Source organism: Gigantopelta aegis, chromosome 4 (genome assembly GCF_016097555.1).
Source record: "Gigantopelta aegis isolate Gae_Host chromosome 4, Gae_host_genome, whole genome shotgun sequence".
Lineage (NCBI taxonomy): Eukaryota > Metazoa > Mollusca > Gastropoda > Neomphalida > Peltospiridae > Gigantopelta > Gigantopelta aegis.
Genome location: NC_054702.1, coordinates 86,701,457 through 86,718,706, shown reverse-complemented (window position 1 = coordinate 86,718,706; position 17,250 = coordinate 86,701,457). Strand labels below are relative to the sequence as shown.

General features: G+C 39.2%; 1 protein-coding gene across 1 annotated transcript; it reads right to left on the bottom strand.

The window, feature by feature from the left end:
• Positions 1-3,286: 3,286 nt before the first annotated feature.
• Positions 3,287-15,449, bottom strand: LOC121372338 (countin-3-like). Its single transcript, XM_041498639.1, has 7 exons — positions 15,399-15,449; positions 14,953-15,148; positions 14,224-14,359; positions 7,500-7,612; positions 6,302-6,397; positions 5,101-5,241; positions 3,287-3,544 (listed from the first exon to the last, which is right to left on the bottom strand). The coding sequence occupies exons 1-7, from the start codon at positions 15,402-15,404 to the stop codon at positions 3,459-3,461; spliced, it is 774 nt and encodes a 257-aa protein (XP_041354573.1). The 5' UTR covers positions 15,405-15,449; the 3' UTR covers positions 3,287-3,458.
• Positions 15,450-17,250: the final 1,801 nt, after the last annotated feature.

Genomic DNA, 17,250 nt, shown 5'->3' with positions numbered 1-17,250 from the left:
GCAATCGGATGAACCTTCATATAAAATGTATTAATATTATATTGAGAGGCAATCTCATTAATACATTGTATGTGGAGGTGAAAACTGAAGAGTACTCGCATACTTGTGAAACCCTTGTCATTGTCGAACATTGGTGTTTATTATCCTCTATGTATGTGGAGGTGAAGACTGAAGAGTACTCGCATACTTGTGAAACCCTTGTCATTGTCGAACATTGGTGTTTATTATCCTCTATGTATGTGGAGGTGAAGACTGAAGAGTACTCACATACTTGTGAAACCCTTGTCATTGTCGAACATTGGTGTTTATTATCCCAGGCCTCTGAGAATTGAAAATTTGCATAAAACATTTATGGGTTACGCAAAAACACATTCTAGTACAGTGAAACTCCTCTAAACCGGACGCCTCCCCCCCCCCCCCCCTTCCCGGATCAAGTAAAAAGTCTGGTTTTAAGAGGTATCTGGTTTAGAGAGGTTCTCTTTTGCACAGATATTTAAAAAGGAACCATGAAAAATGTCCGGTTTGAAAGGAATTACGGTTTTGAGAGGTTTCACTGTATGTAGGCCTATATTAATAATTTTGCTGTAGTTGTCAGATGATCTTATGCTATGATGTACATTTTGATTATTCGATTTGGAAAATTTAGAAAGTTGCTGAACCAAACCGGTTGAAAGTTTTAAGTTGTTCATTAAAGAACATTTTTTAGTGCTGGAGGGCATGAAACAAACGTGGCATAAATAAAAATGATTTGATATAGATGTGGAATACTGTACTTTTATTTAACAGGCAAGTGACATATTCACTATTTCGCCGGAATATTTTGAATCTTAAAGTTTGTTTTGTTTAGTGATACCACTAGAGCACATTGATTTATTAATCATCGGCTATTGGATGTCAAACATTTGGTAATTTTGACACATAGTCTTAGAGAGGAAACTCGCTACATTTTTCCCCATTAGTAGGAAGGGGTCTTTTATGTGCACCATCCCACAGACAGGATAGCACATACTGTGGTCTTTGATGTATCAGTCGTGGTGAATGGGATGGAATGAGAAATAGCCCAATGGGCCCACCGACGCAGATCGATCCCAGACCAACTGTGCATCCAGCGAGAAAGTTACTACTGGGCTACATCCCGCCCCTTGAATCTAGAATGTGTGTGATTTAAAAAATGGGATGGAGTAAAAGTTGTGATGGCCTTAGGATCATATTAGAATGTCTAGCAGGAGTTGTTTTTTTAAAACTTTGGCAACAGAACTTAGGTCTTAGAACTTAAAATAGTAGTCCACTAATAATTCAGTTTATCCTGCAATCGCTATATAAATAATATATTAGCAAGATATGACGATTAGATAAATTGCTTTATTACACGCCAGTGTAAGATATTTCTCATGTCATAACAATCACTCAATATCTAACCAGTGTAATATTGGCGTGACTTGAGCGTGACATTATAAGTTGTAGAAGCATCACGAGGGGTACATAAAAAGCCATATACCCCGAGAGATGCTTCTACAACGAATTTATCATGCCGACATGTTAAACCATATCCAAATATAAAATAAAGACAATAATAACAATATTAACGGAGCCGTACCACGCGGACGCGAAGATAGTGACGAAAAATAGTTCCATCGATAAACGAGTAACTTCAGATTTTTATATTGTCTGAAACAGATATTAATAAAAATTAAAAAAAAAATGTATGTAGTACTAATCGCGCTTAATACAATAACACAACGACCGTATCTTCAACATTGCAGCTTTTAAAAGTATTGAAATGTGTAACTACAATGTACTAATTATTGAGTTAACTAGGCCAAACTGTTTTACAGACGGGGTACTAAGCCAACGGCAAACAACCAATGAGATTAAAGAATTTTAGAAGGCGAGATAAAGATCACTTGCTGACCGTAAAATCTAACGTGTAGTAGGTCCGGATATCTGCTTACTTCTGCGTTGCGGCTTGTTCGCACTAAACTATTTCCTGTCATACCATTTTTATGAAACTTGAACAGTAAGACGAGCTATCGCTCGTCAGATACCAAACCTGTTCACTCATTTCATAAAAATGGTATGACAAGCAAGCTTGTTTAGTATTTTCTATATATATTTGGTCACTGGCCCCCCAAAATAAATCTTTTGGAGATGAAACTACATGTACTTCTGAGCTAGGGTATGCACTTAAGGAGATCTTAGCGTTAAAATATCGCTTCGTAAAACGGGGCCCATATCGGCAAAGGAAATGTTGACCTTTGATCCTACACTAATACAGTGCATACAAAAATAATGCTATTGGTGCTAAAATATATTATTGGAATAGAACTATTATTTTGAATACTAGGTATAAGACTGTTACCTACTAATGTAACACAAGCAAAACTGTGTATTTTCATATTTATTTTCGTTCAAATTAAGGTAAGCACGCTGTTGGGCATACACCTCAGCTATCTGGGCTTCCAGGACAGTGTTTAGTTGATGTTAGTGGTTAGATATTCTGTAGTGGCCTTGACCTAGACAAGAACTCAATATGTGTGGACCCACTCCTGTAGTCCGATGGCTTAACCACTGCGCCACCGAGGCCGATCAACTGTGTATTTGATTTATTTTTCGTATTATGTAGGATTGCAGGGTTATTGTCTTAAAATATTGGCTTTAATTCTGCTCAGGTCATATTATAATATTCATGTTATTTAAGTTACTAGCAACATATTATGTACATGGTTTTGAGTAATTTTTATATGCCCGTCTATGATTGATCGTATTATGGTATGGCGTTGTCCGTACGTGCGTCAGTCTGTTAACTTTTTCTTGTTCGTACCATATCTTACACACAGATGCATATTGGATCATCAAACCTCACATGTAGGAACAACATGGGATGGTGGTGTGTTGCGAACTATTACTAGGTCATTGTGACCTACTTTTCACGGTCTACTGCACATAACAGTAAATCCTTGCATACAGATGCATACAACTTGGGATGATGGTTTGTCACATACAATTACTAGGTCTCTGTGATACAAATAAATCAAATAATTTGTCTATATTCTGAACATCATATGGTTTTCCATCAAACTACTGACGGGCGTATCATGTACCTCACCGGTACTCTTGTTATGTCAGGCATGTAGGATCACCAGAAATGGGATGACGGTGTGTCGGATACCGTGATGGGTTACTATGACCTACTTTTCATATATTACTGCACATTAACGTAAATCCTTGTCTGGGCCTTATCTTCCTTATCAATTGATATAAATCATAAAATAAAAGAACAAAACAAAATAATTTCATGTTTAATTTCAGCAGAACCATAAACTACTGTAGATTTGTTTACTACATTTTCAGTTCTTTTGTTATGTTAAATAACTGTGATTTTGGTAGTATGAAAAACAATCCACAATTAACAATAGATAAAACAATTTATTATGTTCCACAACGACAGTTGTTTTTACTCATTTGGTGATGGTGAATGTAATATTACGAGTGTCGTATAGTTTACTGTGTGGGTGTTTGCTTCCACATTCGCCGTTGCAGAGGTCTGAAAAAAAAGAAGCACTGTAAATATACTTTCATTCATTTAAACTTATTTTCTATTTTCGTGCTTATATCCAATTAAGGTTCAAGCACACTGTCATGGGCACACACTTTAGCTACTTAGGCTCTCTGTCCAGGTCAGTGGGTTAGTTGTTAGTTATTAGTGGTTAGTGAGAAAGAAGAGGGTGAAGTGGTCTTACACCTACCCATTGAGTTACTAAAACTCGCTCTGGGTGGGAGACTGTACCGGGCTGCGAACCCTGTACCTACCAGCCCTGTGTCCGATGGTTTAACCACGCCCACACCTAGGCCGTTAAGTAAATATAATTATCTGTGTGTTAATAGGCTTTAATAACATACCCAGAGCAGGGAGTTTTGCAAGGGAGGGGACCTAGATTATCAATGGCACAAAATGTTTGTCATCAAGAAATTTTATACATTCAACATACTAAAAAAAAGAAAGAAAAATAAACAAACAAAAGTTTCTTTTAGATGTGTACATGAAAATTAAATATCGGTGAATGAAATCAGTATGACGTGTAATGACCAAAACGTAGGTCTTTTGTTAATGCTGATATGTATATTTTCAAATAGTTGATCCTTAATCATATTGATACCTGATAATTTTCATCTTTTATATCGCCCACTTGACGTGAGTAAACAATTCATGAAATGCATTTATTTCATTCGAATGTTTTATAAACTGTACCTTTGCTAATAAAAAGAAAAATCAAGAATTTTTTTTTAAATAATAATAAAAAATTCAAGGAATTCTATACATTCAACATACTAAAAAAAAACGTTTCTGTTAGATGTGTACATAAAATTAAATATCGGTGAATGAAATCGGTATGACGTGTAATGATCGAATATTTTCAAATAGTTGATCCTTAATCATATTGATACCTGATAATTTTCATCTTTGATATCACCCACTTGACATGAGCAAAAAATTCAAGAAACGCATTTAATTCATTCGAATGAGTTTACCATTCTTGAAAACGATAATTTTTAAAATGTAGTTATCTTTAAAATATTGATGTCAAAAACAAATGCATGCATCATCAAAATAATGTTTAACTCATTAGAATAAAAGAGCAGAAAGGTTCCTAAAAATCTGTAAATGGCATACATGATTATATAAAGATTTACAAACATACAAACAAAATTCATAGCGCCATGCTTTCAAGTCCAATGTAACATGTTATAGTAATAGTGAACGACAGTTTTCATCACATATTTATTTCGGGATCAAGAAGTTTGCCCAGATCAGACCCACAGAAGAGCTTGTGGAATTTAAGTTGACGATCAACACATTAATAGCCCATAAGACCAATCCGCGTCAACGTGCGTCAACCCGTAACAATGTCACGCTCATTGTGCTCTACATCGAACGCACGATGGCAGTTTGGAGAATCATATTCTATCCATGTGTGCATTAGGATAGCGCCGCGCCAAAGTGAAAAATGTCTGGGATGTCGTTGACATTGCCTGACTCTGATAATGTCGAGACTTGAATTGAAACATTCCCTACTAAACGTTTTGAACACGATTACTGACCGATACGCATGGTGTAGTCTCCTGGGAGCCACTGTTCACAGACTTGTTGAGTGGGGTCGCAGTCGGGATCTGGTTGAGCCTTTAGGTTGAAGACGTTGGGGTAGGTTCCAGCTGGGGCAGGTTCGTTCAGGAATCCAGTTTCTACAAATGTAACAAAGTGTCAGTAATTCTGTGTTTTTTATGTTTAAAACAAAATAATAAAACTCCTAATCCTATTGATCAAAGGCTGTGGCACATTTGATTCAGTAATTGGACACGGTGCCAGCTATATATACATTAAGAATTCTGACATTAGACTAAATATGCTTTATTTCCATGGTTTTTAATATCATCTGTATGATAAATGTCAGTTGTGAGGCAATATTATAATCTTTTCTGTTTTGTTATGAATGGAATCCATCAATCAATCAATGAAAGTAAACGTTTATATAAAAACAACCAAAAGACCCGGTTGAATAAAAACTGAAAAGGGATATAAAAAACAAAAAAAAAATAAAAGAAATGGAAGTAATCGATGGTTTAACAGTATAGTCATAACAATATAATAGTAAAAGTAACAACAAATAAATAAATGATTTCGCACCACGAGATAAAGTTTTCTTAGTATATAAGTCATAGGGAATTAGCTGAGTCTGCGGAATATTGGATTTATCGAGAGACCGATCATACGACAAACCGCTCCCCGAGTTACACAATACCTACATGTAGATAAGATAACGTAGCGATGACATCGACCAGGGGGGAGCGGACACAGGTCTTCTGGACCGTTGGTCGAACAACATACGAAATATGTTGGGGAGGGAGGGGATTTATCGGGGGGGGGGGGGGTGTTTGCCCCAATTAAACGAAAATGCTCGTATCTGGATAACAACCTTTTTTATATTAGCATTACTGCCTAACAGCTATATTGGGTTGCAAACGAATCACAACCAATTCTTATATTGGTTACGACTAATTTTGCGTGTAGAATGATGGACATACACGGTGAAAAGGCTTCAGATTAGTACCTTTTGCCCAAATATATATATACACACACACACACACACAAATATATATATATATATATATATATATATATATATATATATATATATATATATCGTTTTTGCCCGAATTTGAGTATTTGTTCCAGCACTAGGAGGCAGTTGCTACACACCCCACCCCACCCACCCTGTATAATACGCTTATGGTCCTCACTCACCAACTGGGATCCCATCAACGGTGTGGATAACTAGAACCATTTCCCCGGTTCCAGTTCCGTTCTTAGACACATAGGTCAGGTCAATCGTCCTGGGACCTGGAAGAAATCGGTATTGATTACGAGGTAGAATCGTTGGTAAAGCCATGAACAGATACATTAATTTGCTCTATTACGTACATACGAACGTTACGGTATTTATTAAATACAAATATTAACTATTACGTATATACGAACGTTACGGTATTTATTAAATACAAATATTAACTATTACGTATATACGAAGGTTACGGTATTTATTTGATAGTATATGTCCATTGTTGTACCAAGCCTAAATTAAGTGCGGTGGAAGTACAAAAACCATTCGGGCACAGTAATAGGTCATCTCCGATCGTTTTGTAAAAGTAAGTTTCTTAATGTCCATATCATATGGGTATACAACTGTCACTACCAATTATTATGACGTATGAACTTTGATTACATTTGAACCATATTTATTATGATGTATCAATTTTGATTAAATTTAAACCAAATCTATTATGATGTGTCAACAATGATTAAATTTGAACCAAATTAAAAAAAAAAAAAAAAAAAAAAAAAAGGTGATATTTTGAAATTGTCTGAAATAAAGTTGAATTCTTGTATTTTGATTTCTATCTCGAGCATTATTTTGAAAGAATCATATATATCACATGATTAAATCTGCACTTAAATTATATTACAGGTACCGACTTTAGAAATTTATTCACAATACATTGTCTTAGGTGTTAATTAAAGCTGTTAATTCTTTATACTTTTAAATGTAATAAAATGTTTATAACATTGGTATTATAAGCTGCAATCTGGAATGTGTTTGTATTATATAAGCGTTTATATTGGATCATCCGCATTAATTTTAAAACCGTCACAGGCCATTCGTCGATATCTTTTAGCTATAACTGCTAATCTATTATTATCTATTATTTTTAATTTTTAACACTCGAAAATATATTAAAGCAGGTTGATATTACCTTTTTGTAGTCATAACACGAGTTTATCGAAATTTTACTCGTGTTTGTATTTTGTATTAGTAAATGATGGTGGGTTGAGTCCGAAGCTTTAAACCGCCAATATTTGAATGTTCGTAGTTTTATTCTTCCTGTACTTAATATACGTCATACATTTCATACTTTGTAATTGTAAATTAAAACGAATCAATTACCTTGTGGGCCGGATACTGGGGTGATGGAAAACTTGGTGATGTGTGCGTCACCGTGGTCGTTCACTGCACACATTTTAACAATCTCACAGTAGTAGATAGGATCGAGGTCAGCTCTAGTGTAAAATATATACATGTATGTATCTTTTTTTTTAAATGTTCAATATATATATATATATATATATATATATATATATATATTATATATATATCATTCTAATCACACCATACGTCTATCATTTGTATTTTGAAAACAACAATACAAAACACAATTTAATAAATAACACTCTTTTTATTGGAAATTAAGGAAACTAATGTGTCATTAGTCTTGCGCAAAACATGGTTATTTCTGAAACTAAATATCATAATCAACTTAGTTATATAATTCGTTTTATAAGTCGTATAAAAATGTAATTATTAATTTAGCTGGCCTCGTGCTCTTAAAATGCCGTAATACATGTACGTGTTTGTAATTAAAAACAAGGCAGGCACGGCAGAAGCGAGTAGATTTTTGGGGGATGGGGGGCCTAACTGAGATCGAGGGCGCACAGCAAAGTTTTTAGGGGTTCGGGTATGCTTCCACGTAGAATTTAGAAAACTACATATTCTGAAATGCAATCTACAAGTAAAATTCATTTCTGCCTTATGATTTATTACCAGCAATATGTTAGTAGTAAGGGCCCCACTATAGGGGATATCGATTTCACTATTGCATCATCCAAGATGGCCGCCAAACTGCGCCGTAGGGGATGACGAAAGATGATGCAATGCTGACGTCACGAGGCCCCGCCTCTAGAAGGGTGTGGGCACATTTATTTTAAGAATTGGTGTAATACTGACGTCACTCTTACATTGTACATTCCAGTTTTTCTTTTAAGAACCGATGTAATGCTCAATACAGTAGTTTGTCCAAATGTGTATTTGAAGACAATGGTTACTTAAAAGACGTATGTTAATTAATATCCCCCACCCCCTTTGTTATTATATAGCAGCTTATGAAAGAGACCGTTCGTCGCACCCAACATTGAATACAAGTGTACGAGAGAAGAAATAAAGAAAGAATGAAGAGTTGTGAAACGTTAATAAATGATACCTTGATATTTGTATTACACATTTATGAATGAACTGAATGCTGGAACGTTCGGAAGTCTTGCCAATGTTGTACTCACCTAAATTAGATAATATCCATAGGAAAAATCCACATACTTGTGAGAATTATTTTAGCAAACTAATCTTTATACGATGTAAGGCCCCACAGGCTGGGAGTCAAATTGAAATGTGATATCTGTCAGCTGTGAATCGTTTCGTTGATCCGCATCCCGGTAATCTAAACTAGGTGTGAGCACCACTTGAATTTTGTTTACTCCCCTCCCCCACACACACACACACACACATCTCGATGACGATAATATATATATATATATACATATATACACAGTGTTGGATGTAGGGAAGGGGGGGGCGGATAGGGCAGGGGGGAGAGCGGTGTGCCCCTAACGTACATATTTATTTATTTGAAATATGATTTTTGTTTCTTAATATATATATACTTACTTTTGAAGATACAATACATCTTTAAGTATATCCGTGTAATGCATTTTTAATCCACTCCTCAATACACTGTTTATCACAGTACATGGCATACACTTATGCTAACAGAGAGAAAAATGCAATTGAAACATCCGATTCTGAATGGGATCATATTATTATAGTGTTAACGTTCCAAGACGGTCGGTAATGGAGGGGGTGCTAATATACAACGTTTGTATAAGCTGAATGGGTCGTGTTTTATGATATTCATTACTGCTTGATGCTCTGGCCCTAATATCTGACCACTTAAAGAATTTGAGAAACTGATTTACAGAGTGCGACTGAAAAACGGATACGCACACTTGCGTTTGAACTCTAAACGTGATAAAAACCAGAAGCAATTCTGAAGGGTAGAAAACGAAACAAAACAAAGACCCTGTGTGCCACATTGTACGTCCGTGTATGTTTTCTGCTATGATACAATGTAAGTGTATGGGTTTTAACAGGTTATTTCGATATAAAAACCCAGAAGTAATATATTGTTCACACACACACACACACACACACACACACACACACACGCTCACACACACACACACGCACACCTCCCCCATGATTTCCCCCCAAGTTGGAATTGCTTGTAGTATAAAAATGTATAATATATTCCGTCAATGAATCACGTCTTAGTACCAATGTTTGGCACCAACATTTCAAATGGCAATCTGACTCATAGTTTGTAAGTTTGCGGCGGGGGCGGCGGCGCGGCGGCGCGGCGGGACGGCTGCGGTAAGCGGCGCGCGGCAAGGACCGATGGGATGTCGCGGCGGGACGGACGGGGCGGCTGCACGGACCCCCCCCCCACACGGGGGGGGACGACGCAATGGCGCGGGCGGGACGGCGGGGGCGGGACGGAAGGGGCGGGTCGTGGCGGAGGCGGAGGCGGCGATCAGCAAACATACATGAGGATGAGTAAAAATAAAAAGAAAGGTAAGAGTCATATCTGGATTTTATTATTTCACAATCAGTGGACATAAGATACGCATATACAGAAGGTCACATTCAGAGGTCGTACGGCAAAATACAGTTACTGTTTTATTTAGTATAATTGTCATCATCAATGTCCCTCATCACCACTGGTAGCATCATCATCATCGTCGTCGGCACTGTCTGCTTCGTCCAGATATTCACTGATCCAGGAACGATATTTGTTTAATCTGGAACGAATTTGTGTTCTAACATCTGTCTTCGGATCCACCGACTGTAGAATGTTTCTCGAGTGCATGCCTTTGTCAAAGTAGTACATGTATGTCAAAACTCGAGAGTACGTTTCTTTAAAACAATTTCCATTTTAGAGCCTTCAGTCGTTTTTCGATGTCATCTTGAGACATATTCCTATTTCGAAAACGTTGTTTCTTGTCTTCAAAATAGTCACGATTTATATCGTATTCACGATCGATCATCTGACGTATGCCCTCGTTTTCGAGATCATTAGAGGTCTCTCCTTTTCTCCTCGTCATTTTCACATGTATTCAAGCGCAGGTGTCGCTGCAAGTTTCTCCCGTCTTTAAAGACGACCCCACACGTATCGCAGGACTGCAGTTTCTTGACCTTTTTCAAAAATGGCTCTACATCATCGTCTTCGTCGTCAGCACTTTCGTAGGCGGGTATGCCTGTAATTTCCTCTTAAATGCACCGTTTTGCATGATTTTGGATCCACTGTAGTAGCTGCACTCGCAGAGCTGTTTTTCCGATGCTAGTGACAAGTCGTTCTGGAATGTTTGCTGTTGCGTCTACGCTTTTATATCGTTCAGGCACACAGGTTCCCGTCTCTAGGCCGTTAGGCCGAAGGCGTAACATTTCGGGCGTGGTAGGTTTGAGGTCCACCATGAGGTGTCCAAAGGGCCTACGGGTAGCTCCCTCGAAATATTTCATGAAATGACGAGTGTTTCTGGATACATCTGTCGTGCCAATGTCAGAACGTGTTGCTTGTCGATGGGATTGTGTGAACAGCGCCAGGTAATGTGACAATTTCTTCTCTGCGTCGGGTCTTTACTCTGATAGAGATTCTGATTGATGGCAATCACGGAGAGGTTTCTGTGATGACTCCCTTCTGTAAAAAGGTCCGTGATGCGAGAATCTTTATTGGCCGTAGACATCAGGTCATCTAACACGATGAGATTTCTAATTCTGGGATCCAAATAATGGTCGTTTTCCAAATTCGTAGGTATGCCTTGGACGAATTCCACTCGAAACCGTTGCCCCAATGATGTCGTTTTTAAAGCGGTTGCCATCTTTTGTAGAGCCAGATAATCCGTTGGGGAGGTGGATTGATTCTATCATTCTTCAGTAGTTTGTACACCAAAAATGTTTTCCCACACGACGTGGGTCCCGACACGATCATCGTGAAAGGATGTAGCAATTCAAGTGGTGGTGGTGGTGGTGGTGGTGGTGGTGGTGGTGGCAGTGGTGGTGGTGGTGGTAGTGGTGGTGGTGGCAGTAGTGGTGGTGGTGGTGGGGGCAGTAGTGGTGGTGGTGGTGGTGGTGGTGGCAGTGGTGGGGGTGGTGGTGGTGGTGGTGGTGGTGGCAGTGGTGGTGGTGGTGGTAGTGGTGGTGGCAGTAGTGGTGGTGTTGGTGGGGGCAGTAGTGGTGGTGGCAGTTGTGGTGGTGGTGGTGGTGGGGGCAGTGGTGGTGGTGGTGGTGGTGGTGGTGGTGGCAGTGGTGGTGGTGGATGACTGGTGTTTAGATGTCGCATCATGGCATCTCTCCTGGAAAATATCTTTTCACACTCAGGACACGAGCTCTGATACATTGTGACAGCGCCGCCGATTCAAATTGAAATGGCGATGTCCGTCTTCCGTGGCTCCTTTTATACAGTTTTAAAATTGCCTCTGCCGTTTCGAGGCGTTACGCTTGTATCCCCCACCACTTTGTAGTTGTTGATTATGTTGCCTTTGGCGTTTGAGTTGAGCTTTAGCCTGTTCCACCACCTGCTGGGTGGGAGAAGTCATAAGGACCGGAGGGTTGATGTTGTGTGACTCTTCGGTCTTCATCTTCTTGTCATTCTTGTAATCTTTATCGTACAGTTCCAAGAAGCTATCCAAGTCCATCCTTTCACCCGTCCGAGGAGAAATCATACATTTGCCTTGAGCTTGCAACTGATAATAGCGAGTCCATTTCTCTGTGTCGGGAACGTACAGTTTGTAGTTCATGATGATGATCAGAACCCCGAAAGGCATAGGTTTGAGATGAAGTGTCACGACGACGGCTCCCGTAATGAATGAAGCAGGTTGTCCCGTGGGGCTCTTTATATAGACGTGAATGACATCGGTGTTTTTCTACTCTGACTGTTAGATAATGATAGTGTGGAAACACAAAGAGCGCTCTTGCTTGTTACCCTTTAGACAAAGACGACGCAGTAGGGGTTCTTTGGTTTCACCCACGATGTGCGAAGGTTCACACAGAGATGTATAGATGTAGACGTCCCAGTTTTCAAAAGCAATCTCATGTATGTTTGCTGATCGCCGCCTCCGCCTCCGCCACGACCCGCCCCTTCCGTCCCGCCCCCGCCGTCCCGCCCGCGCCATTGCGTCGTCCCCACTCCGTGCAGCCGCCCCGTCCGTCCCGCCGCGACATCCCATCGGTCTTGCCGCGCGCCGCTTACCGCAGCCGTCCCGCCGCGCCGCCGCGCCGCCGCCCCCGCCGCAAACTTACAAACTATGGAGTCAGATTGCATTTGAAATGTTGGTGCCAAACATTGTACTAAGACGTGATTCATTGACGGAATATATTATACATTTTTATACTACAAGCAATTCCAACTTGGGGGGAAATCATGGGGGAGGTGTGCGTGTGTGTGTGTGAGCGCGTGTGTGTGTGTGTGTGTGTGTGTGAACAATATATTACTTCTGGTTTTTATATCGAAATAACCTGTTAAAACCCATACACTTACATTGTATCATAGCAGAAACATACACGGACGTACAATGTGGCACACAGGGTCTTTGTTTTGTTTCGTTTTCTACCCTTCAGAATTGCTTCTGGTTTTTATCACGTTTAGAGTTCAAACGCAAGTGTGCGTATCCGGTTTCAGTCGCACTCTGTAAATCAGTTCTCAAATTCTTTAAGTGGTCAGATATTAGGGCCAGAGCATCAAGCAGTAATGAATATCATAAAACACGACCCATTCAGCTTATACAAACGTTGTATATTAGCACCCCCTCCATTACCGACCGTCTTGGAACGTTAACATTATAATAATATGATCCCATTCAGAATCGGATGTTTCAATTGCATTTTTTCTCTCTGTTAGCATAAGTGTATGCCATGTACTGTGATAAACAGTGTATTGAGGAGTGGATTAAAAATGCATTTACACGGATATACTTAAAGATGTATTGTATCTTCAAAAGTAAGTATATATTATATTAAGAAACAAAAAATCATATTTCAAATAAATAAATATGTACGTTAGGGGCACACCGCTCTCCCCCCTGCCCTATCCGCCCCCCCTTCCCTACATCCAACACTGTGTATATATGTATATATATATATATATTATCGTCATCGAGATGTGTGTGGTGTGTGTGTGGGGAGGGGAGTAAACAAAATTCAAGTGGGCTCACACCTAGTTTAGATTACCGGGATGCGGATCAACGAAACGATTCACAGCTGACAGATATCACATTTCAATTTGACTCCCAGCCTGTGGGGCCTTACATCGTATAAGATTAGTTGCTAAAATAATTCTCACAAGTATGTGGATTTTTCCTATGGATATTATTCTAATTTAGGTGAGTACAACATTGGCAAGACTTCCGAACGTTCCAGCATTCAGTTCATTCATAAATGTGTAATACAAATATTTAAAAGAAAAAACTGGATTACAGTAAGACGTCAGTGTACACCAATTTGAAATAAATGTGCCACTGAGGCGGGGCCTCGTGATTCAGCATTTCCTGTCTAAATTACCTGCACATATTGATATAAAAAAGAAATTCAAGCGGTCCATATATATATATATATATTTTTTAATTTAAAGGGACATTCCTGAGTTTGTTGCATTGTAAGATCTTTCCGAAAAAAATATATTTCTACGATTAAACTTACATATTAATATATTTGCTTGTTTAGAATATCAGTGTTAGTATATTCAATGTGTTTCTGGTCGTCTTAATATTTATAAGAAGCCCAAACTTACTTTTGAATGAGTTTGACAAATTCATCAATGCCAAGAAAATCACAACCGATATCACAAACAACTCCAATAATCTGGGAGCCAGTTTTCTGTTCCACCATTGTGCAGAGTTTTGAACATGAACCAATCACACCGACATCTGAAATGTATGTAGCGATATCATAAACAATGCTATTATAATATGCACAGACTTACATATCCATGCATATTTTTATGTCGTGACACGAAACAACAGATAACAAATGTGCGGGCAACGGGGCATACAGTTAGTAAATGGGATCGAGTCCAAGATGATTTTAACAAAACCGTGAAAGGTCGTTAGAAAACCCCGAAAACGCTGTTTAAAAAATTGAGTTTTTGGTTAAAAGGAAGATTTGGTTAACACGTGCACTGACGTAGCTAGTAAATAGGTAACGGGAGCCATGCCCCCTCCCTGGTTATATGGCGTCGGACATATAGTTAAGGACCACACAGATATTGAGGGAGGAAACCCGCTGTCGTCACTTCATGGGCTACTCTTTTCGATTAGCAGCAAGGGATCTTTTATATGCACCATCCCATAAACAGGATAGCACATACCACGGCCTTTGATGTACCAGTCGTGGTGCACTGACTGGAGCGAGAAATAGCCCAATGGGCCGACTGACGGGGATCGATCCCAGACCGACCGCGCATCAAGCGAGCGCTTTACCACTGGGCTAGGTCTCGCCCCTCTGGGTAAAGAAGACTTACTGAGAATTATGTTGAGAACTTGGTTGATAATTTGGCCGGAGACATCGACGCATATTTTACACGTGTCGACAGCGTTCACTTTGTTAGTGATCTTGGAGATGAACGACGTCTGGGTCATGATACGTGGTCGGATGTTGAACAAGGCAGGCGGGATGGCGTTCACAGCCACGACTGTCGCTAATATCAATGGTATCGCCTTTTATAAAAAAAAAAAAGAAAAAAAAGTATTTTAAGCAATAATTTGTTTTACAAAGATTTCTTCTTTTTCTTTAATCATGGTTTTCTTTTTCATTCTCTTTTTTTTAAAAGTTCTGTTAGTCTGTCTAGCCTTTAAACCAAAACAAAAATGTAAATATACTGTCGATGCTTAATAATTGTCTATACATAAATAATAAAGAATCATTAGAAACAACGCGTACTATTATTAAGAAAAAAGTTCACCCTACCTTCATGTTTGTGATTAATCCAATTTCTTTGGAAAAAACTTAGAAAGAAAAATGTCATCTGGGTTTTTTATATATGTGGTTCTGGTGTCACCTGTTACGTTTCACACATAAACGATAAGTCACGTTCACAATAACAAATAGACTCCTGGATTTATAACATACGGTGTTTTCACAAACCAAGGAACCATTTCCATAGTATCACAACTTTTGTATTACTAACTTCTAGTTTGTATTTGGCCGATATATCAAAGGCTGTGGTATGTGCTATCCTGTCTATGAGTTTCCTCTCTTAGACTATATGTCAACATAACAAAATGTTTGACATCCAATAGCCGGTAATTAATAAATTAATGTGCTCTAGTGGTGTCGTTAAATAAAACATACTTTAACTTTCATAGAAATATTGAATAAAGGTTCATTTTAAAAACGATATAAAGAAACTTGACATTGATTTTAAAAGTTTAATAAAAAAAAAAAAAAAAAACCCCACAAAAAAACAACCCAACAACCTGGTAGACATGATACAAGCAACCAAAGATCAAGACGCCATGGGAAGGGGATTACTCTATACATATCCGAAACAGTATCTCTGGGAATCCACCTGAAACATGTACACAGGCATATGTGTGACATATGGGTGGGCAAAATGTCAATATCGGTTATGACCACCACGAGCCCTGATGACAGCTTGACAACGGCGACGCATGGAAGCAATCAAACGTTGCACAACACGCTGGGGAATGTTCTGCCATTCATGCTGCAGTGCCGTAAGAAGTTGCGAAAGTGTCTGGGGTGGTGGATTTCTCCGGCGCACACGCTGAATCCGGCGAACGGGCAGGCCAAGGTAATTTACGTTGTGGCGCTGCAGAAACTCCTGACTAACACGTGCGACATGTGGTCTGGCATTGTCATGCTGAAACATTCCACCGTTGACGTTCATGTGCGGAATGACGTGATGCTGCAGGATCTCGTCTCGATATCTGATGCCCGTCGGTGCACCTGCCACATGCACAAGAGCCGTCCTACCACGATGGATTCCTGCCCACACTATGACACTGCCGCCACCAAAACGGTAGACTTGTTGCACGCAGTTTAGAGCATAACGTTCCCTCAACGTCTATACACACGTGTGCGTCCACCAGCACGTGGCAGAAGAAAACGATACTTATCTGAGAACAAAACAGTCCTCCACCTGGCATGTGTCCATCTCACCCTCTGCTGGCACCACTTCAGACGCTCCGCTAAGTGATGTGGGGTCAAAACATTACGTCGCACTGGTCTTCTAGGGACAATTCCTGTCTCCCGCCGCCGATTACGAACTGTCTGGTCAGAAATTCTGCATAGTCCAGAGATTTGTGTCGCTGTGGTTGTTGCTGTTGTGGTTCGATTTCGAAGATGACGTATCGATCTTAAGCGGCAGTGGTTACTCTGGGACGACCTGACCTTGGTCTGTCATTAACACTTTGAGTGGTGTTGTACCGTGTCCATAAAGCAGAGATGGTATGTCTAGAAACGCCAAATTGCCTTGCCACAGCTTGTTGAATTGCCCCTGCTTGCAATCTCCCAATGGTGTATATCTTCTTTTGGAAATGAATAGAAACCTTGGTTACCTTCCATAATCATGCCACTGAATAGCTGGCGTTATTACGTCGTACAAAAGAGTGGTGTTATTTTAGGGTACTAGAGCAAAAAACAAGAGGAAATATTTTGTGTTTCTGGAAGCCTAACTAAGAAAAGAATGATAATAAAATAAAATAAAATGAGACGAAATTTTGTCGTTCTTTGAAAATTACTTATGTTTCTTTTATAATAATAAAATTTGAATACCATACTTATCATGTGTTTAAAATCC

What these genes read in the sequence shown, in the direction of transcription:
- LOC121372338 (XM_041498639.1), bottom strand. An exon ending in AGTTCTCAACATAATTCTCA is followed by an intron (nt 14,360 to 14,952) that starts GTAAGTCTTCTT and finishes CATACATTTCAG; the next exon opens with ATGTCGGTGTGATTGGTTCA. An exon ending in AGACTACACCATGCGTATCG is followed by an intron (nt 3,545 to 5,100) that starts GTCAGTAATCGT and finishes CTTTTTTTTCAG; the next exon opens with ACCTCTGCAACGGCGAATGT.